General features: G+C 42.1%; 1 protein-coding gene across 1 annotated transcript; it reads left to right on the top strand.

Moving 5' to 3' along the window:
- The first annotated feature begins 1,998 nt into the window (after window positions 1–1,998).
- CD84 (CD84 molecule) lies at window positions 1,999–16,185 on the top strand. The gene is made up of 4 exons (XM_012728967.1): window positions 1,999–2,044; window positions 10,231–10,578; window positions 15,395–15,646; window positions 16,034–16,185. Exons 1-4 carry the CDS (start codon window positions 1,999–2,001, stop codon window positions 16,183–16,185), a joined length of 798 nt encoding a protein of 265 aa, XP_012584421.1.
- Window positions 16,186–23,349: the final 7,164 nt, after the last annotated feature.

The raw sequence follows: 23,349 nt of genomic DNA, 5'->3' as shown, positions 1-23,349 counted from the left end.
ATACTACCACACACCAGTGAGGATGGCACATATTAAAAAAACTTGCAACAATCAATGTTGAGAAGGATGTGGTGATAAAGGAACCCTCCTTCATTGCTGGTGGGAGGGCAGACTTGTTCAACACTAAACTTGTATGGACATTCCTCAGACTACTAAAAATGGAGTTACTATGTGGCCCAGCAAGCCCACTCCTAGGGATCTACCCAAAAGACACAAAAACATTAGTTCAAAAGAATCGAATCAAAAAAATACCTTCACCCCTATGTTTTTGCCGCATTTTACCCATTTATAATAGGCAAGACTTGGGAACAACCTAAATACCCAAAAATAGATAACTGAATCAAGAAGATGTGGGATATGTACATAATGCAATGCTATTCATCAATCAAAAAAAAAAAGATAAACTAGCACCATTCACAGCAACATAAATGGAGCTTGAAGGAATTATGCTCAGTGAAGTAAGTCAGAAGGAAAAAGAAAAAGATCAGATGGTTTCACTTCTAGGAGCTAGGAGGAGTATAGGGGAAGAAATTAAGGGGTCAGGGGGGAAATAATAACAATAAAAAACACAGCACAACAAAACAAAAATAAACAGACAACTGGCCGTTCTGCATGGGAGGGAGAGGGATCACCAAGCGGGAAGAGAATGGTGGTGATGATGCTCCGGTGAGTTGGTTTGGAAATTCTATGGGGACTACACCCAGAAAAAAGGCCAACACCATACAAAGTGAACAGTGACGTAATATACATAAATAAATAAATAATTAAAATTTTACCAAGAAATATATGCATCCTACTGAAAAAGAAGAGGGAAGAAAGAAAACAAAGTCAGATTTTCAACAGTATGTGGCAACTTCATATTTTCTTTCTTGTTCCTGTGAGCATGCATGACAGAGGTGTGTTTTTGCAAGTGCAGTAATTATACATTTTAGGAAATCAAGCTTGCTAACAATGTGAACGGAACACAGGTTAATCCTGTGAGTTTAAATAATTCCATTTCCCTGCATTTCTCTATTGCAGTCCTTATCACTCTGTGTTGAAACTGCCCATTTCATTGTGCTCTCTGCACAGCATGACCTCATGGGAGAAGTGTGATTAGCTACTTTGCTGCCTTTTTAATTTTTTTATGTCTATATATTTTTCATAATATAATAGATTATTTTTACATCATTTTGTGCCTTTTTCCATCTCAATTGTAATCCCCGTGGGCTTCCCATCACCAGTTCACCCGTGTGCCATCACCATAGTCCAGGGCACTTTCCCCCATTTTGATCCCATTCCCACTTCACCCCTATAAAATGTCTCTGGTATATAGTTGTTCATTATTATTATTATTTTCCCCTGGTCCTTTATTCTCCTGCTATGAGTGAAACCATCTGGTATTAACCCTTTCTTTCTGGCTTATCTCACTGAGCATGATCCCCTCCAGCTCCATCCATGTTGCTGCAGAAGGCATGTGTTTAACTTTTTTGGTTGCTCAGTAACAGTCCATTGTGTATATGTACCACATCTTTTTAATCCAGTCATCCACTTTTGGGCATTTACATTGGTTCTGTGTCTTTCTGATTGTAAATAAAGCCTTTGCTGCTCTTTCATTGCGAGTTCCCCAAACAACACCTGGCACTTGGGAAGCATTCAATAAACACGTGTTGTATAAGTAAATACCATACATTTAATGTTACCTAACAGAAAAAAAAAACCTAGCATCATAAAATATAAGTCAACATTTCCTAAGTCAGCTTACTCATAGTTTTTTTGGTAGAAAAAAAAAAAAGTTAGGGGAAGGACTTTGTTTGTAACATTCTATAAAGTTATAAGGTTCAGTGCCCTGTGGGTAAAGGGGTTAATTTTCTGGTGAAAGATGGAAACTAGCCTTTGTTCATACTTCCTTTCTTAATCTCTCTATAAAAAGGATCAAAAATAACACAAGTGAAACCAACTCCTTGCTCACAGAGTTCCTGCTGTTCTTGTCCACAGAAGAGTTCAGCCTCGGAGAAGATGGCTCGGCTCCACCTGTGGCTCTTGCTCCTCTGTCTGCAAACCTGTGAGTTTTGACCCTTGCTGACTCCCTTCTAGTTGTCTACTTTGAGAAATTTCCCTTAAGAAAAATGTTGAAATGCCCCTTTGATCTGTTTTAATAGAAACTCCCTCTGTCCTAGAAGGATCCATCTGACTGGGGAGAAACAATTGTTTTTAGCTTTATAGTTTACATTTTTGACTGTTGTCTCCACCCAGCCTCCAAAGGTCTGAAATGAGCTATTCTGTTTAAGAGATTTACACTACATGGAACCTCCCAAGAAGCCCCAAGAAAGAACAAATCATCCAAACCCTTGAATAACTTAAAAACAAATTCTTTAGAAGTTTAAAATGTGTTACCTCATACATCTGAAGAGATGTGAACTTATACCACTGAATCCTGTACTGTTTTGTAAATCAATGAAAAAATTATACAATAATAGGAAAAAATAAAATATTACCTAGTTTTTGACAGACATGCACTCCCCATTATATCTCACTGCTCTATCAAATAGAGTGATGCCTGCTAATAATAATCACGTTAATTACTTAATCTTTATAAGTTCCCTTTTTTGAAAAGCAGAATCTGAGCTTTTCTCTGCTTATATCCTCCAAAAGCTCTCTAAAATAAGCGAGGATGACATTACTATCCTTATTTTACAAATAAGCAGAGTCTCAAAAAAAATATGGAGAACTTGAATGAAAACTCTCTTTTTCTTACTATACCTTATTTATAAAGGACAAAATGAGTGCTGGCTATTGTTAGCACAAATAAAACCTTATCACTAACATAGGTTTTATATATAATCTAGGGTTTTTTTTTTATAGATTATCTCATTAAATCCAAACAATTGCCTTGTTTACGTCAAAATTGACTATATTTCTCATTTAATAAATCTACTTATAGTAGCTCACACAAGTTCTATAAATGCACCAGCTTATTCCTGGCTTGATTTAGAATATAGAGAATCTGGTGAGTTAGGAGTTCCAGAAAAGATAGGATCAATGCACCTTGGTCTCTTCCTTGACTATTTATAGCGGTGGCTCTTTTAATTCAGGCTTCATAGCGGATACACCCACTAGGCAGGCTATCATTTTGGAGCTTGTGCTAGGCACTCTGACATGAAGGGCAGAAAATGCAAGCAAAACCATAGAGAAGAGTTGGATTAGGACCTAAGTGGAAGATTGGAAGATGCAGAAATGTCCCCAGTCTTCCAGAGAAAGTTGGTCATTATGCATTTGATACTACTTAGTTTGCAAAGACTTCTACAGGTTTTATATTGACATCCTTGTGATCCATATTAAAATCATGAAAATAAACAAGATGAATATTATTAATCCTGTTATATATTTTTAAAGTATAAATTAAGATTCAAGTCAAACACTTCATTTAAAATTTTACAACCTGAATGAGTAAGAAGTTGAATTTGTTCTTTCAATCCCATGACTACTCCTCTTTCTGGCCCATGCTTTCCCTGACTTCCAACTCAGTACATACTCAAGTCCTTGATGCTCTTCCAGAGGACTGACATATGCTGAGATACAAGAGTCCTGAGATACATGCACCTTATCTACTGAAAGTGAAATCAAAGTTGCCAAGCCAACTGGTCATGAATCATTCAGACACTTTCTTTGTGATTCTGGGAAAACATGCCTTTGTTTTAACTTAAAAAGGAGGAACTACCAGTCCAATATGATTGTTTTTAGAATCACAATTTCAAGCTACGTGTATAGCACTTGTTGCAGTGCCTTGAGACTGTAAATACTACACACACATATTAGCTAAGGTTTCTTCTATTTTCAGATATGTTTTCACATGGTTTTAGGAAGAATCAAGGCCAAGGCCAGAGGTCCTGGGTAACAGGCCTCTGTTAGGGATGATCTGCAGAACATGAGCAGGAGAAAAGTGGTGGAGGGAGTTTACTTAGGGGTGGGTTTTTGGGGTTCTAGAAAAGAAACCAGGGAAGGGTGAGGTATCCTTTGTCAGGGACCCTTTAATTGAGGTGGGGTTTCTTTTTGTAGAAGTGAAAAACAGAAGTACTTCCACATAAAATTTACCTTTGCTGAATCATCGATGTGCATTTTAAGGATTAATCCACAAATTTCCTCAGTGCAGAAATCTATCTAAGTTCCTTCTGCTGCTTTCCTAGCAAAGTGGTTCCTTAAATTTAGCCTTAGGTTTAGGAATCAGCAGTAATCTTACGTATTTCCCTAGAATTCAGAGCATTGAAGCAGTGGAAAAAGGAAGTTAGAATTCCCCCCCCCCTTTTTTTTTTTTTGTGATGGTAGAAACAGTAAGTCTGAGTATGCACTCATGACTCTCCCATGTTGGAAAAGTTTTGTCTGAGAACCAAGATTCACAGCCTTAAACTCTAGCTTCAGCTTTCTTATCATGACATTATGTCTCTCTCTGGCCATCACTCCAAGGATCCTCTGGGGTAGAAGACAGAGTCCACTACTTTTGCTCTGTGCCCATCACCCTCCACCTGTTCTCTCCCAAACTCTTTTAATTCTTCCTTTTCTCTACACCTTCATTGCTTAGTTTCTTCAACTCCTCCTCTGCAATCTTCTCCCTTTCCATCAAAAATATTAATACTGGGCCTTCCCTGATGGCACAGTGGGTTAAAGCACAGCAATATAAAGCTATCCATAGTCATTGTAGCATGAGTTCAATCCCTGGCCAGGGAGGAGATCCATATGGCATGGCAGACCTCTCCTGTGTCACCCACTGCTCCCCTCAGCAGTGTATTTCAGTTGATCTGCCTGTTCTGCTCCCCACTCTGTCTCTGGTGAATTTTCTCATGCCCCACACATCTGGTCTATACCCCAATTCTTGTATGCATAAATAAATAAATTTATTTTTTAAATAATTGATGAGGCAATCACTCTTAGCCTGATAGTGTACCAAGTAGTCTACCCTAATTATTTAATCCTCACCCTCTGGGTGAAGCTACTAGTAATATCCCAATTTTTAAAAAGATTTATTTATTTTTGCATACAGAACTGTGGCCAGAAGTGCAGGGGTGATGAGAGGACTCACCAGAGACAGAGTGGGGAGAAGAATAGGCAGATCAACAAGGACACTGCTGAGGGGAATAGCAGATGAGACAGGAGAGATCTACTGAGCCCTGTGGATCACTTCTGGGACCCGGGATCGAACTTGCACTGAAGTGGCTGCAGCAAGCTTACAGTGCTGTGTCCTAACCTGTTGTACCACCAGGGACGGCTCAATATCCTACTTTTATGAATGAAAACATTGAGACAGAAAACATTAGAATTAGTTTAGGTAACAATTGAAGGAAATAGGTTTTGCATGCCAATATCTTTAGACTTAACCACTGACCATTTCTGCCTTCACCCACTTTGATTCTGAAGTGGAATAAAGTACTGTCCCTACTGATAATCATTCATTACCACATTTGGTGATTTGCCAGTGAAAAGTCATGATTTACTCCCATCAAGTCAGAATAGTCCAGGCAGAAGCTGGACCTATCTCCACAATTCCCTGCAGAAAAGCTAGTCGGCATGTCTTTGCCAACATCAGGAATTAAGGTAGAGGCACAGGGCAGAAGAACCAAAGAATGACTATATGTAGACATGGTTCAGGTACCATTCACATACCAGATTTGAGTTAACTTAACTTCTCCAAAGAAACAAGGCTCAAATATAGATAGGATATTGATGCCCTGTTGAATAGAAAGCACCCTTGCAGGGCATTTTAGCATTTGATACTAAGTGTCCAACAGTGAGTAGACCCAAGTGGGTATCTGTTAATCGTTAAGTAGACCCCAACCATTAGCTGGAAAGTTAGAGGATTTCATGCCTGGTGAAGAGTTTGTGCAAGAGCCAACTTGTCATTAATCCAACATCCCTTCATGGATGGGCATCAAGACAAAGACATGTCTGGTCTAGAACAAGATTTAAATTGGCTTCTGCTAAATTCAAAAAGGATTCAAAAGCAGAAACCCAGACATAAAATGAAAAATATATTATGAATGGGAACCTGGAATATCGGGACATCAAAAATCCAGTTTCTGAATAAAGGTTGTAAATTTGCTTATCTTGATGACACATGATTTCAGTAGGAAGAAGCAGAGATTTGCCTCATCGGTGCCATCTACCCAGAAGCCCTGGTTATCAATATGGTGACTGACAAAATAGTCAAGTGCCACCTTAGCAGGAACCCAAGGTCAATGCTGGTCATAAGGGCACTGAAACATCTTCTGAATCAAGCCTTTCTTGTCTTAAAACTCAGGAGGAATAAATCTGCAAGTTTGAGAGCACCTAGGTTCATCTGTACAGAAGCTAGAAAGAGGTATGAGAATTCAGTTGGAAGACTGATATTAGTGGAACTGTTTATGCCCCTTATTTTCATGTTTCTGTTCAATAATTAATAATTAATACATAAATAATAAAGGTATGCAAATACAGAAGAATGGAAATATGGTAACACACAACCACTAACCTATATTTGTTTTTGAATTGGTGTGTGTACTTGATTTTGTTTCTTTTTTTTTTAAAGATTTATTTATTTGTACATACAGAACTGAGGTACAGGTCAGAGGTGCAGGGGCAGTGAGAGGATTCACCAGAGATGAGTGGGGAGCGGAACAGGCAGATCGATGAAGTACACTGCTGAGGGGAGCAGCGGGCGGGTCAGGAGAGGTTTGCCTCGCCATGTGGATCTCCTTCCGGGCAGGCTGGGATCGAACTCATGCGGAAGTGGCGTTAGCTTCTTACTGTTGTGCTTTAACCCGCTGCGCCACCAGGGAGGGCCTTGTTTGTTTGTTTTAAAGAAGATTCAAGTTAACCCAAATCTCAAAAGATTATACACAGCAAGAAATAGAGAAAACAGTAAAATATGTTAGCTTCCTTTTTCTGAAAGACCTTATGACCAAGGACTTTCCATCCTCAAGGAGAATGACATAAAATTTCTCAATGCGCAACCAGGTGTTCTTCTTTTCTTGCTCCCCATGCCCCCACCAACACTAAAAATGTTTGATTCCCTTCAGTACCTAGAAAAATAAGTATTGAGGTTGTTTGGTAGGAAGATTCTTTAAAAAAAAAAAACTGAACTTTTTAAAAGAAGAGTAAGTGGTTTCTAAAACTATCCCTTGTGACTTGACTTGAATTAGCCCTTAGTAGTGACTCTTCATACATTGTCCAGTGTGACCCTGGTGTTAGCAGGCCCTCACAAGGTGGACTAGGGAAAACTTAAAGGGTATGTACCCATTACGAAGATGACGATGACGAAGATGGGTATTATCTTCCTCATTATCATTCTCAACTTCAGAAATAACTAGCATTTATATTGCCTTGATTTACAGAGTATGTCATGGCATTTGTTGATCACTAATTAGATAGGGAAAATTTAATAGCTATTATTTCCATTCTATGGATGAAGAAACTGACTCATAAGTGTTCTATGGTTTTATTAAGTGTCCAGCTCATAAGTAGGAATAACTCGAGTAGTACAAGTAGGTTCAGGGTTTTCCCATGATCTGCTCTCCCATAACTCACATCATTAACACCCTACCTTTCCACTACATGCAGTGGCTTTCGGGTTATAAAACCACAGTTAGGTGTAATTCTTTCTCTCCCACCACAGTTGGAGTGTGTGAAGGTGACAAAATTTTCACCTTAGGACTGTTCACATCCCATGCCTTTCTCAGCACACACAGGATTCTCAGGAATAGCACCAGCAGCACAAGTAGCTGCAGGACTTTCCTACTCCCCTTATCTGCCAACCCAGCGCTGCTTCCTGAATGACTTTACAGGAGATAAAACAAATACACATCACACACTCACACCATCCTGTGGCTATGCACTGTTCTAATACTATGATCTGGGCCTTAGCAAAATGCCTACACATTTCCTGGGTTTGATGTAAGAACCTATGAGAACCATGAGTCTATGGAACCCACATCCTGTCCTCTTTCTCACCCCAACCTAAACCTGGTAAGCAAAATGGCATTTAAGAACTAGGACCTGACTTCTTTTTTGAAAACAAATTTGAGTTTATAATTTTGAATTTTCATGTCATGAAAATTTATAACTAACGAATGAAAATGTATACCCAATAATAAGATAATCGAACAAATTAAGACAATTAACTGAAATCTTCAACATTCACAGAGAACATGGCAAAGAAGAACCCACCACCACATACCTACAAGTTCTCACTTCTAAAGAGTCTTCACAGATGTGGGTGGTCTGGGACCAGGAGCAGCTATAGAATTTGGGGAGCCCAGCACAATGTGAAAATGTGGACCCACTTGTTCAAGGATCATTAAGAGTGTCCAGATTGCACGGCCATATTAAACCAAACTCATTGTCCTCCTGGGCTGGAGGTTCATGTGACCACACAGAGCACACACTCGTGTTTGTTGGTCCAGGGATTCGCGTGCTTCCACTAGACGTCATCAGCTTTTCTATAGAGAATTGATGTTCAAGGAAATAACTATTGGCAAATTTACCTCCTGCCACCAAAGGCAGCCTTCGTCTCTTCTTCTATTCTCTCCACCTAATACTCACTCCCTTGTCTTAACTTTTCATTTGTATGTGTATCTGTCTTACTCTCTGGCTGTACGTGCTCAGGACTACAACTGTCTCTGAGTCCCTACTCACATTGGGTGCACAGCCCTTAGTGACTATAAATAAGGTCCTTGCCTCCCCTTCCCCCCAAGAGCCCTGTACCATCTTCTGAATGGCCTGTACCCCAACTAGGTCATCAGAACTTGCCTGGAATACTCTTCCTAAGGGAAAGTCCTGGTTAATCTGAAAAAAAAAAAAAAAAAAAAGATCTTAGCAGCTCCTAGGCTCATTCAGGAGTTATTGTGCTGGAAAGCAAGGGCAGCATCAGTTTAAGAAATTCCTTGCTTTTTGTGACACTTCAAAATGACTAGTGTTCTCCAGGATCCTTAGTCTTTCCTTCTTTATGCCAAACCCTGGCTAAACTTTAGGCTCAGCCTGAACCCACTTATGTCCTGCTCTTTGGGGCTTACATGCAGTCAGTACTGCAGAGTGGCCTGCAGTACTGAGTGGCCTGATTATTGTTAATAGCTGGTGCCCTTCCTGATTGGTTAAATACTTTAATTTTAGTAATTAAATATGTTGAATATCATCCTTGCTGGCCGGAAACAATCCCTCACTAATTGAGTGCAGAGAGGATAACAAGTAACAAGAGAAGAGGGGAAGGAAGAGGAGAAAAAACACATTGTAATTATCTTTACACGGTGATGGAAAAGCAAAGAAAGAGGAAAAAAATAAACCTTTCATTTTCCCCATGTCATATTTTAAGTGCACTCATCCTTTCGTCTTTAATAGACAGAGTTCTTTAGTTCCCAGGAACAAGTGGCTTCTAACCACTTGTCAACTAAACTGCTAAACTCTAGAGAGAGACACTACTCCTGTTTTCCTTCACCATTGTATCCACAGCTCCTCAAATCATGCTTAACAGAATAAATGCTCAATAAATACTCATACCATAAATTATATTAATAAAAACCTATTGTAATATCTGGAAAGAAAGTGAACTTTGAATAAATGTGAGCATTCATCATAAATGTGAGTAAATGAATGTATGTTGCTTGCTTTAGAAAATTTTCCAAGAGATTTTAGGCAACAGTAAGTGAATTCCACTTACTAATTCATTCCGTAACTATTGACTAAGTACCCACTATGTGTCAGGTACTCTTTCAGAGACTGGGGATATAGTGAACAACAACAAAATATAGAAATCACAAATTTGGACCACATCTCCTCCAGATCTGCCAAAGCACTCTGCCTGTATCTTGTAGGAGGGAAGACAAGCATATGTAATGATCTTTTAGCAAAGACCACAGGAAAAGAAGCAATAACAACACCCCTGGCTTTTGTCCCAATTCTTCTTCCACTTGGCAATGTGATCTGGTAAGAAAGGCACTTAATATCTTGCACCTCGCTGAGTTTGTGGTCTTCATCTCTCAGCCCTCTCCTTGTTCTGAGTCTTAAACTCCAGACAAGTGTTTAACCACACAGAGCCTTGAAATTGAGTTGGAAACTTAGTTATCTTTAGGAACTACATGGTTATCAAAACATATCACATATGCATGGAGTAGAAACTCTCCTCCCAAAGTCAGCACCCAAGAAAAGAAGGCATTCTCCAGAAAGGGTGTGAGTTGGGAGGACAGAAGATGCTAGAGTGGCACAATGGTTTTCTTTTTGTGTTCTCAGGGCCAGAAACAGCTAGAAGTAACGCAGATGTCTACACTGTGAATGGGATCCTGGGAGAGTCAGTTATGTTCCCCTTGAATATCCAAGAACCACAGCAAGTTATAAACATTGTTTGGAATTCCAAAACATCAGTTGCTTTCATAAATACAGCAGCCTCAGGAGGAACACCCAAAGTCACTGTGACTCACCAGAATTATGATAACCGAATAAATGTCTCAGATCATAACTACAACCTGGAGATAAAAAATCTTAGCATGGAAGACGCAGGTATCTACCATGTCGACATAAATGTGAATAACCCAGATAAGCTCAGTACCATCAGCAGGGATTACAAACTTCTAATCTACCGTAAGTTGTGGGTAAATGGAAAGTTTTGTTTTTATTTGTGATTTGCAATTTAGCCTTTTCCCCCCAATAATTGGACTCCCTAAATCTTTGTATACTTAAATGTAGTTAATTTTACCAACCTTTTTTTTTTTTAAAGATTTATTTATTTAACATACAGAACTGGAGTAGAGGCCAGAGGTGCAGGGGTGGTGAGAGGATTCACCAGAGAAAGCACACTGCTGAGGGGAACAGTGCGTGGGTCAGGAGAGGTCTGCTGTGTCATGTGGGTCACCTCCGGGGCAGGGAATGGGGAATGGAAATGGTGCTGAAGTGACTGCAGCTAGCCACACTTTAACCCATTATGCCACCAGGGATGGCCTATTAACACTTATTAAAAGAGGATGTGGATTTTTTTTTATTCATACAGAACTGGGGTACAGGCCAAAGATGCGGAAAGACAGAGCGGGGAGCAGAACAGGCAGATCGTTGAAGTACACTGCTGAGGGGAGCAGCGGGTGAGTCAGGAGAGGTCTGCCTGCACCTCCGGGCAGGCGGGGATGGAACTCATGTGGAAGTGGCTTTAGCTTCTCAGTGCTGTGCTTTAACCCGCTGCGCCACCAGGGAGGGCCGAGGATGTGGATTTTACCCATGTAATCTTCCACAGCAGTTGTCCCCTGGGCCTTGCTTTTCTTTTGTATATAACATGGGCAATCAGTCTCTCCCTGGTGATGCACAGGTTAGAGCACAGCACTGTGGAGCTCTCTGCAGTCACCTCAGCACGAATTCGGTCCCGGAACAGGAAGCTCACCCACATGGTGCAGCAGACCCCTCCTCACTTTCCTGCTACCTCCTCAGCAGTGTGTTTCCATAGATCTGCCTGTTCTGCTCCCCACTCTGTCTTTGGTGAATCCTCTCACTCTCTTGTACCCCGGTTCTTATATGGATAAAAAATACATCTTTAAAACAAACAAAGGACACTCATATTACTCACTTCTCTTGTGAGGACAAATGTATGTAAAGCCCTTGTCTAAAAGACTCTTTTCTTTTGAAATAATTATAGATGCAAAAGAAAGTGTAAGGTTCTGTGTACCCTTCAGTCAGTCCCTCCTAATGGTAACAGCTCACCTAACTACAGCACAGCATCCAAACCGGTCATCGGCAGTGGGTCCACCTACACAGTGTATTTAGATGTCACCACTTATATGTATGTGTGGCTCTGTTTAACATAATCACACATGTAGCTTCATGTGCTCACTACCACAATCAGCATACTTCAGAATAACATGACCACAGATTCCTTTATCCCTTCCTACTCACTTTTACCTCTTCTCCCTCCCTAATTCCTGGAAGAAAAGTCCTTTTTTCATGTATGTGATTATGTTAATTCACAAATGTTCTGTATCAGGAACCATGCAGTCTGCATCTTCAGAAACTGACTTTTCTCACTCAGCATAATTTCTTTGAGGGTCATCTAAATTATTTTAAGTACTAGTAGTTTAATGCCTTTTTTGGCTATTATTGTTTGGATTTTTTTTTAATAATATAATAGTTTTTTACATCATTTTGTGTATTTTTCCCATTTCATTTGTAATCCCCATGGGCTTCCCATCACCAAATCACCCGTGTGCCATCACCATAGTCCAGTGCATTTCCCTCCCCCAGTTTAATGCCTTTTTAATGCTGAATAGTATTCCATGGTATAGATGCATTCGTTTGCTTAACCATTCATCTTTTGAGGGATATTTTTCTTACTTCAAGTCTGGGCTATTACAAATAAAGCTGCTATGAAAACTCACATACCAGTAAGTTTTTCTTTCTCTGGGATAAATGTCCAGGAATGACATCATAAATGCACTTCTCTTTTTTAAAAACAACTATTGTGATGAAATATGCAGAATATAGTATTTGACATTTTGACCATTTTTAAATGTACAATTCAGTGGCATTCACGTCACTCCCCAATTCACTACCCATCTCCAAAACTATTTTCCCCCCTTTAAATAGATTCTATTAGAGAAGTTTCAGGTGCAGAGAAAAACTAAGTATAAAGTACAGGGAGTCCCAATATGTGCTCTGTCTTCGCCCACACATGCACGTCCTACTCCATGATTAAATTGTCCAACAGTGGTGTTTTCATTACAACTGATGACTCTACATGGACATATCATCACCCAAAGTCCATAGCTTACGTTCTGGATCACTTGCTGTATATATTCAGTGCATTCAGACACGTGTATAGTTCCATATAATCATCATTATGGTGTCATACATGATAGCTGCACTGCTTTGAAAACGCTGTGTTCTCCTGTTGATGCCCATGTCCCCACCTCTGGCAACTACTTTTTAGTCTTCACTACTTTGCCTTTTTCAGGATGTTATGTAGTTGGAATCGTATTATATGCAGCTCTTTTCACATCAGCTTCTTCCACTTAGTAATATGCATTTAAGTGTCCTCCATGTCTTTTCAGAATTTAATATCTCCACGGAACTTTTAAGAGTCATTTTATTTTCAAAGAAGTTGGCCGACTATTTTACATTCCTACCAGCATCCTGAGCAGCCTTTAGTGTTATCACTATTTTTTATTTTGGTCATCCTGAGGGTGCATAGTGATATCTCAGCTTGGTTTTCATTTGAATTTCCCTAGTAATTCATGCCAAGTGCTTTTTAAAGGTAAAATATTTTTTTAAAAAGTTAAAATAAATAAAATGATAAATTATTAGAAGCATTATTGTCATCAAAATTGTCACAATTTCACCAGCAGATGTGTGTGACAAGGTTACTTTATGTGTGATCTGTGGCCTCGCAGAATCAGCATCAACTGGGAAGGTGCTAGAAATGCAAATTCTCAGGCACCCCCAAACTTTAGTGTTGAAGGCAGGAATCTGTTTTAGCACTGTCTCTGGACCATTCTTTTGTGTGTTAACATCTGAACTGTAGTGATCTAGAACTACTCTGTCAAATATGGTAGCCACTAGCCAACTAAAGCCCTTAGGTATTTGAAATGTGGTGAGTCCAAATAGATGTAAGATACACACCAAATTGCAAAAATTTTGACATACATATTTATATAAATTCTTTGTTGATAATTTTTACATTAGTTACAGGTTAAGATAGCATAAAGGATATATTGAGTTAAATAAAATGGGCTGTTAATACTAATGTCACCTGTTTATTTTCACTGTTTTTAATATGGACAATAGAAAATTTTAAATTACATACATGGTTCACATTTTATTTCTTCTGGGCAGCATGAGGTCTTAGCATTACAAATAATTGAGCTATATCTTAAAGATGTTACCATCCATCTGCCCACAGCAGGAAAAACAGAACTGTGATTAATCCATGATGTGATAGATACAATTCAGATAGACTACTGAAAATCAAGTTGGGTATATGTATTTCATCAACGTATGATATTATATCTACATTGTTAGGCACCTAGTGAGTGTTCCAGAATTATTTGTTAAATGGAAGAAAGAATGAATCATAGTAGTTCCAGGCCTCGCACAGTTCCAGACTACTGTACATGCTCAATATAACATGATTAAGTCAGGTTGTGTCTGCACAGAAGGCAAGGTGGAACGAACATTTGTGTTGTCATTAGATCTCTTGCTAACTGTGTGACCTTGAGAAAATTGGCTACCCTCTCTGGGCTTAAGTTTTCTCATCTATAGAATATAGATTTTAATAGATGGAATTAAATGAAATGATGTTGAGTTGTACTAGTTGAGCTTCTAGTATAATGCATAACTTACAATAAACAAACACACACTATAAAGTTTATTGACATAAAGAGTGTGTGAGACATAATTTATTAAATGTGACTGTTGTCAGAGAATGCTTTCATTGATTTTGCTGACCATTTATTTCCCTAGCCAACCTACGATTGAAATTCATAAATGAGTGTAGTTCCAACATGAATATTGGCTGATAGTCTCATTTAAATGAACTGATTTTTTTCAAAGTGATTCTGTAAAGACATATATATCAGAATGTCTCTTGTTGACAAAAGACACGAGCACTTTGCTGAATTAGAATAATAGTATTTAAATACTGGAAAAATATTTCTGAGGGTCATGTGTGCATGTGTGTATACTCTAATGGCTACAGATAGGAAGCACTTTTAAGTTTAATCTACTTTTGTAATTTTGCCCTCATTTTTTTTAAAGATTTATTTATTTATGCTTACAGAATTGAGGTACAGGCCAGCGGGGTGGTGGGTGAGAGGATTCACCAGAGACAGAGAGGGGAGCAGAATAGGCAGATGGACTGAAATACACTGCCAAGGGGAGCAGCAGGCCGGTCAGGAGAGGTCTGCTGCGCCATGTGGGTCAGCTCCCTGACAGGGGATTGAGTTTGTGCTGCAGTGGCTTCGGAGAGCTTCATAATGCAGTGCTTTAACTTATTGCACCACCAGGGAGAGCCCCGCCCCCATTATTTCTTAAATCTAGAGCAACAATCAACAAACCAGTAAGTCAAACCCTCATTTGTAGAATTCAGCAATTTCTGTAACATAGCTATTACCATCCTGGTTGCTTTAAAGGCATGCAGAGTTGGAAACGATGTGTATGTCATTAAAGGGACATATATGGTAGGTGACAATAACTTCTAGAGCACAGATTACAGCAAAATATTCAAAAGCAAAACAGCAAGTGGTGAGTTTTGAGTATTAATTAGCTTTGCTTTTAATATAATTTAATTGTAAATCTTTATAATTCAGTGTTTCGTGACAGCTATATTTAAACACCATCTTGAGAATTTTTGGAAATGTCACAGTTGACACTTACTGGTGTAACCAGTTCCTGTTTACTTCTTGCTCATGTTTTCTCCTCACAGGTCGGCTTGGGAAGCCAAAAATTACTCAAAGTTTAATGACATCTGTGAATAGCACCTGTAATGTCACACTGACATGCTCTGTGGAGGAAGAAGACAAAAATGTAACATATAGTTGGAGTCCCCTGGGGATGGAGGGGAATATCATTCAAATTTTCCAGAGACACGAAGACCCAGAGCATACTTACACATGCACGGCCCAGAACCCTGTCAGCAACAGCTCTGGCTCTATCTCTGTCCAGCAGCTTTGCAGAGGTAAGCAGCTCAGTCTTATCCTCCAGGAGCCTCAGCAGTCACTCTGAAGAGCCGCAAAGCCTGAGTCTGGGCTTCATTCTCAGGGGCTGTACACCTCCCTAATAGAGGGCTGGTCCTAGGGTGTCAACTCCCAGGGTGCCCTGCAAGAGTCCAAAGTCTTCTGAGAGTTGCCAGCTGTCCCTAATAGTTTTCTAATCCCACCTTCAATAGCAAGAAGTGCAGTTTCTCTTGGTTCTTTGGTATACCCCTGAGGGCACTTAATTTTGATTGTGTCCCTGAAGTTAACAAACTACGTAACCACAGGGGCCCATTTCCTAAGGACAAATCTCCCCAACCATGTAGGCCCACTTCCTAAGGACCTAGTCTCACTGTTGCTTCACTTTGCAGACTCTAAGCTGAGCCACCAGCGACGCTACATTGGGCTACTGAGTACAGGGATTGTGTTTTCCCTGTTTATACTCATTATATTGCCAGTCATGCTGCTGCTGCTTCAGTGCAAGAGAGGTCGATGTAGTATTTTCCCAAAAGGTAAAATGTGAAAAGCAACTTTCTACTCCCTGGAACCAAAGTTATTTATCCCCAGTTCTGTGGACAGGTCCTTTGTTCTAGAAAATCAACCCTCTTTCACTCCCTTCCCTCCAAACATCCCCAGTTTCAGAATGATGGCCCCAAGGACTGTTGCCTTGAATAGTCTTCAGAGCTGTTCTGGGATCCCTGGTGTCTGGTGGACCTGGAACATGGGTTCAAGTTTAGTGCTGACATTAACAAGCTGTACTTCATTAGACAAGCATCTCTGCCTCAGTGCTCTCATGAGTGAAATGAGGTTTGGACGAGAGGGTCTCCATAATAGTCACTTCAGTTCCATGGAGTTTTGACCATGATCTTTGGGGAGTCATTGAGGGATATGTACTCATTTGTATTCCATAATTGTCACAAGATCCTTCTGGATCCTTTTGTATATCATTCTCAATTCAAGAAACCTGAACTTTGGCCTCAAGGAGATCATTAATTCCCCTATCACCCTAAGAAAGACCCCAAGTGGGAGAGCTATTCTGAATGCCCACATGGGGAGGGGGTGAATCCCTGTCGCCTAAAGTGGACTCCTGAATAGAAGAGAATTCCTACTGAGCTCCTGGTGAGGCTTAAGTGAGGTGCTTTCCAGACCATAGCAATTCCTCTAGGAGATGGGACTAGTTAATCTGGTGGGCCTCTTTTCTTCATCTTAAAGAGAGATCATCCATAAAATTTCTCTACCTTTCACATTCTAAGATTTTATCTTTATTTGTGATGCAGATGCTGAAACAAAGAAAACAATATACACCTGGCCAGCAGAATCCAGGATCTATGATGAAATCCTTGAAGCCAAGGTGAACCATGCTTCTCATGATCCTCCCACCCAAGAGAGGAGTGAGCAGTAGCCTAGACCAGGGCCATGGCCAGAGATCTGGAGAGTCCAACCAGCAATAGTACCATTTCTGGGAAATAGTGCCATGAGTCCTTCAAGGAGGACAGAAAGTAGCTGACCGTCTCCCTGGCAGCCTTCAGTGCCCAGTGCCAGTGCCCCCTGAGTTTCCACACTGGGCTGGACTCTTAAGCGAGTGAGGACTAGGAGAGGAGCGCCCCCTGCCAGACCAAGCGAAGGGAGTCCCTGATGAGGGCCTGATGTCACCACCCACAGTGACAGACACATGATGAAGGCTCCTGGCTGCAGATCACCTCCCTCAGACTCAGTCATGCTGTGTCCATCCTCTCCTGTCCCCTGCCTTTTCACCTGTGTTTTCAACTCCATCCTGGAACAGGTGTCTACGTTGTAGCCCCTCCTCTGTACTTCCACTAGCTTCCCTGAAGAGTCATTCATCCTGGGTTTAGAGCACTATATTTAGATGGACATGGCAGCTGGACTCACGGGGCCTGGGAAGAAGAGCTGTCTGAACCTTGCAAACCCTGCTTGTGGCTCCATAGGTTGCTGTTCAGTTGTTGCCCACTCTCACATCCCCACTCTGCCTGACCCCCATCTTCACCAAAGCAGAGCTGAGGCCCTGAGGCAGCTGCATGGTGAAAAGTGAGACCAGAGAGGAGTGACAGGCAGAGCAGAATCAGGAGGGGTTCTTAATGTTTCTAGAGCTCCCTCGTGAACTGGTCGATGGGTGTTTTACAGATGTTCCTGTCCAACGAGGAGACAGAAAAATCAATATATGTCACTTTGCAATCCTTGGCAAATGTGAGCCCTTTCTGACTTCTTACCTGTTGTGTTGTCTGTTCCCTCCCTTTCCATCCAAGCTGGGGCAGCGGGTATTCTGGGCTCTTCCTTCTTGTCTCAGGACTGAGTGCTGAGGGCCCCGTTCTCTAGTATGTCATATACACACAGAGCCTGCCCCCAGCTCCCTGCCAGGGATGCTAATTCCACACTTAAATGCTGGTGCCCTTCAGCCTCTGAACTTGGTGTGGAAACTCCAACTTCTAATACCACACAGCATTACCACACGGCATTACCACAGTGGGAAAATTAGAAAACAGGTGCCCACCCTGGGCAGGCACAGGCCCACAGCAGGCACACAGATTGGCAAGTAGATGGAAGGCTGGACTCCAGCTCCCGGGAGCTCAGTCAGGGGTTGTCACGGCATGTAGCTGGCACTACCACTCACGGTGTTCTGCTGCAGCCGCTCGTACCTGGAATATGCACAGGGGAAAGTAAGCCCGGCCCCGTGAGGGAGTGTCCAGTCTCAGGAGTACCTGAGGGGTTGTCACTGTCTGTGGTCCTCATCCTTGCTTCAGTCAGGACAGCTTTGGGTATACAGGTGTAAAGCTATAAAGATAGCGAATGAAGAGTAGAAGAAATACTGGAAAGTGAAATGGACTGAAAGTGGATCCATGAGTAGAAACTAAGGACTGAGTCTAAGAGGATCTGTGAGCTGAACAAACCAAGAGGTGCCACTTCCTTGGAAGGGGATCATGCCCAGGTCCATCTGAACACAGAGCTCTACGAGTGTTCAGAGTGAGCAAGAGCAGGGGTGAAGGGGAGGAGGGAGAGGGAAGGAGAAGCAGGAGTGAGGGCACCAAGCTACAGGTCTGAGTCAAAATCTGATGGCGAGAGAGAGAAATCATAGGAGATGACACTGAGTTAGATGTAAGACTCATTGGGATCCCCAGATTGGGACATCTCAAAGCAAATCTAAACAAGTGTGATGATGCTAATTGGTCACTATGTAAGCTAAGACTCTGCTAAATGGCCAGGACGTGCCTATGAGTTCAGACAAAGGTACACTTGTTGGGGTAGAAAAGGAGCCAAGACTCAGGTAGGAACAGAAAGGCAGGTAGTTTGATCCCCACTGTGGCCTCAGCCTGTAATCAAAATCAATACAATTACCCCCTCCCCTCCCCGCTGCTTGTCCCTGGTCTAAGAAACTGCAAAGGTGGGACCTCCCCCTGCAAATCCCCCCAGCACACAGTAATGTAAGGTCTCATCCTGCCCCTGCACTGTGCTTATATCTCCCTGGCTACCTCATGGCATGGGAATCTCCATGTTAACAAGCTCTCTGTTAATAAGCTCCTATCTCACTCTTGTGCTCAGGTAGAGAAAACCATCTCTCAGAATAGCAAGCCTCCTGAGAATTCAACTTATGTAAACGTGATCTAGGTTTCTGGGTGGCACAATCCCTCTGGATACTATGGCAACCACAGCCGTGGAGAGGCCCTGGCCCAGATCCCAGGTGGAGAGCACCAGTCACCTCCTGAGGAAGCCCTCTGCCACCCAGACAGAGACCCGCGCCCCAGCTGAAGTGGCTCTCTTGCAGCGGGATGGCAAGGCAGGTCTGCCGGCACTGGCCTTCCCAGCCTTCTTCACACCACAGCACATGCAGAAAGCAGCATTCCTATAGGGCATGGGGTAAACCAAAGGTGTGACCTCCCCCCCCATATGTCAAGGAGACTGGAGTTCACGTGCCTGTAATGCACATTAGCACTCTGCCGAGGACACTTTGCCCACACCCAGTATGTGTGAGAAGCCTTGGTACACGGCCTGTGCCAGTCTCCACAGCACCCAGGGAAACTCCTCAAATGTGTGTCCTGGACTCCCCTTGCCTTCTGCCTTGGGAACTTCTGTGCAGGTTCCACCTACCCAGCCACACATGGCAGTGCTGGAGGAGGCCTTCGGACTGTGGCTGTCTGCCATGCAGACACTCACCCATGCAGGGTTGGAAAACATCCTTCTGTTGGGCATCTTCTTCAGGCTTTCCTCCGAAGTCTTATGGAGGGATTTTTCCCCCCGTCAAGCTTGTCTTTTGTAACACTGTAATGATTAATTTATGTATCAACTTGATGGAACCCAGATATTTCATTAAATATTATTCAATCTGTGAGGGTGTTCTCAATGAGATTAACTCATCATTTGAATAGATGGACTAAGTAGACTCTCTTTCATACACACGCACACACATCCGTGTGGTAGGGTACAACCAAATCCACTGAGAGCCTAAATGGAACAAAAAGGCAAGATAAGAGCGAACTCATTCTCTTGGCCTCATGGCCTTGTAGCTGGGATGTTGGTCTTCTCCTGCCTTTGAGCTTGGACTTGAACTGGAACTTACACCATTAATTCTTCTGGTCTCAAGCCTTCTGACAGATGGGAACTATTCCTATCCTCTCCAGGGTCTCTAGTTTACAGACAGCAGATTTGGGACTTCTTGGCCTCCATAACCTTATTATTAATAACATTAGTATTATTTTCTTCTCTTGGTTCTGCTTCTCTGCAGAACTAGGCTAATATATATTCCAGGCAGCCTCAGCAAGAAAAAACTATATCCGCTGTCTCCATCTCTAAAAGGAATTGACGAGTTTTTTTTTTTTTTTGTACTTGAAAGGAATTGACTGTAACTCAAATATCAAACACCCTTGAAGGAAGCATGTAATTCTATAGGGGGTGTTCAGGAGATGAAGCTGCCAACGTGGAACTGAGCGCATAACAATTCCAGAGGCTCAGCCCAGAGGATATGGGTTTCAGCTGAGGTTACTGCCTCCCCCCACCCAGCTGCAGTTCTGAGAAACCACCAGCAACGAAGCAGAGCATTGCAGTGCGCATCTGTGAAAGTGTTTCCTGCATCTATAGCAAATACAATCAGTCAAATTCTATATCCCATGAATAATCCCAGGCTGGACAACAGAAATGGACTATATTTAGACAGGATGAAGGCATTAGTCCCAATGAATGAATCATTGTCATTGTGTTGGGAGGTACAAGGTCCCAAGGGGTGAGACAAGCATCCTCTGCCTTGGTGAAGCAGTCTGCAGCTCCCAACAGACACTGCAGTTACATTCTGAACTACAGAATATCTTGAGCCAGCACTGTCAGAAAAGATCTTTGAGGGAGAGAGACTAAAGCTGAGCCTTTAAGAATGAATGGGATTTGGCACAGAAAGAAGAGGGCTTCCAGGTGATGAAAGCATGGAAAAAGCAGAGTATGGCCATTTAAACACACACCCCACCCCACCCCCCAGTCACCCCAGGTAACCTGTGCATGTCCATGGTCCTTTGTCTCTGGGGGTCATGGGACCTGAGCTGGAATGTGCCTCACCTGGTCCACTTCCACACCTCTGATGCCCAGCTCAGGTGTTGCGCCTCTAGGAAGCCTTCCCTGGATTCACTAGTCAAATTAGCTAGGCTTTTTCTCCACTCTTCCCCCCCCCCCAAATTTGGTCCTTCACCACACTGTGCGGTTAGTGATTAGATTTCCTCTACTTTGCACAGTACTTACAGTACTTATAGGCAAGATGCACAACTTCATGACTCTTCCAGTGAAACAGGATCTTTTTTTAAAAAAAATTTATTTATTTATTCATACAGAACTGGGGTACAAGCCAGAGAGCCGGAGGTGCAGGAGTGGTGAGAGGATTCACCAGAGACAGAGTGGGGAGCAGAACAGGCAGATCGACAAAGTACACTGCTGAGGGGAGCAGCGGGCGGGTCAGGAGAGGTCTGCCACACTGTGTGGTCACCTCTGGGACCCGGGATCGAACTCACATTCAAGCGGCTGTGGCCAGCTTACAAGTGCTGCATCCTAACCCATTGTGCCACCAGGGAGGGCCAAAACAGGATCTTAAAAAAAAAAAAAAAAAGGAAAGTTTTTATAACATTCTTCATTTTTATTCAATGTATGCTTTTTCATCTCAGTTGCAACCCCCATGGACTTCCCACCCCAAATGTCCAAAAATAGATGACTGGATCAAGAAGATGTGGTATATAAAAAAGGGAATATTAGTAATCAAAAAAGATAAATCATGCCATTTGTGGCAACATGAATGGAGCTGGAAGTGTTACAGGGCACCCCAATGTGAACTGGGGTCCTGTCTGTGGGTCTTCACCCGCGCGCTTACGATTCAATCGTATTATGGACACACTCAAAAAGGTTCAATAATGGATTTATTTACAAGGAGAAAGGTGAAGGAATAACCAAGGGTAAGAGGGAGAGAAATACAAGTTGAGCTAGCTTGTCCTACCAGTTCTGCTGACTTAGATTCCACAGCACACTGAAACCGATTGAGCGCCAAAACGATCAGCTGTGAACCACCAGCCAAGAGACCCCCTGAGCCCACATGTCTGGTTTTATCCCAACCTGGCTGCTCAGCTCTGCCCTCATGTCCCAGGATGCTTCTCCTTGGTACTGATGGGATTAGGAGTTCCAGTATCTGGAGTGGGGGCAGAGTCCATGAAACCTGTACCTGTTACAGAAGGATTATGGTCAGTGAAATAAGCCAGAAAGAAAAATACCAGAGTTTCACTCGCAGCAGGAGTGTAAGAGGTCAGGAACAGGATCTTGTAACAGATCAAGATGTGCAGGGTTTAAAATACGCACAGAAACTGAAATCTCCCCAAAGACCCCTCTAGTGAAAAGCTTTCCTTAACGAGAGCTTTCCTTAACAGGGTGAACTTCCCCGGGAACTGAGAGAATGAGCAGTACTGTGATCAATACCTCTCAGAAAGGGGCAGTTAAGCTGATTTGAGCTTTTTTAAGCTCTCGAGGCACTCTAGATGCCCCAGCCACAGGAGATGCGCCAGGCTGCCCCCCTGCGGAACCGCCCAGGAAGGAAGGAGATGCTGGTCTGGAAGGGATGGGCAGAGGGCTCTTCTAAGGTTCCCCCGGAGGAAAAAACAGCCAGCTTGTATTTTCTCCCAGGTCCATTGTTTTTCATCTGTTTGATTTTATTCCCTGAATTTCTCTTAATCTATATAATTTTTTAAAGAATAATTAATGACCGTCTGTACTGGCTGCTCGCTTGCAGTGCTGTGCTCTAACCTGCTGCACCACCAGGGAGGGCTGTGACACCACTTTTAAGCCCCACATTAGCTTCACAAGGTAGGAGCTATAATTCCCATTTTACAGATGGGGAAACTGAGGCACAGAGCACTTAAAGTAACTTGCTCAAGATCACATAAGTAAACAAGGATGCAGAATGAGGCTTTCCAGCATTCGAATCACATTCCTGACCACTCATGACAACTACTCAACCTGGTTTCTTTCTTGGAGCTTTTTTTCATAGCCAGTAAGGACTGTCATTAATTATTCTTAAGTGAATTATATAGTTCTGTATTCCTAAAGCAAGGTCAGAACTGCCTGCTCATAGGAGCCTAACCCTGCAAGGTGCCTTTCAAATAAATTAAGAGCATAAAGATGGATCACCCTGGGAAGGGCATGCATCACAAGGAATGAC

This window comes from Condylura cristata, unplaced genomic scaffold (genome assembly GCF_000260355.1).
Source record: "Condylura cristata isolate star-nosed mole 26May11 unplaced genomic scaffold, ConCri1.0 scaffold00024, whole genome shotgun sequence".
In the NCBI taxonomy this organism is placed as follows: domain Eukaryota; kingdom Metazoa; phylum Chordata; class Mammalia; order Eulipotyphla; family Talpidae; genus Condylura; species Condylura cristata.
Note: the sequence above shows the minus strand (reverse complement) of the source record. Positions and strands in the feature narration are given on the sequence as shown.

Bases quoted from the DNA above. Each gene is read 5' to 3' on its own strand.
- CD84 (XM_012728967.1), top strand. From the start codon at position 1,999: ATGGCTCGGCTCCACCTGTGGCTCTTGCTCCTCTGTCTGCAAACCT. The intron at 2,045-10,230 runs GTGAGTTTTGAC...TTGTGTTCTCAG, and splicing joins GCTCCTCTGTCTGCAAACCT to GGCCAGAAACAGCTAGAAGT. The intron at 15,647-16,033 runs GTAAGCAGCTCA...TTCACTTTGCAG, and splicing joins TGTCCAGCAGCTTTGCAGAG to ACTCTAAGCTGAGCCACCAG.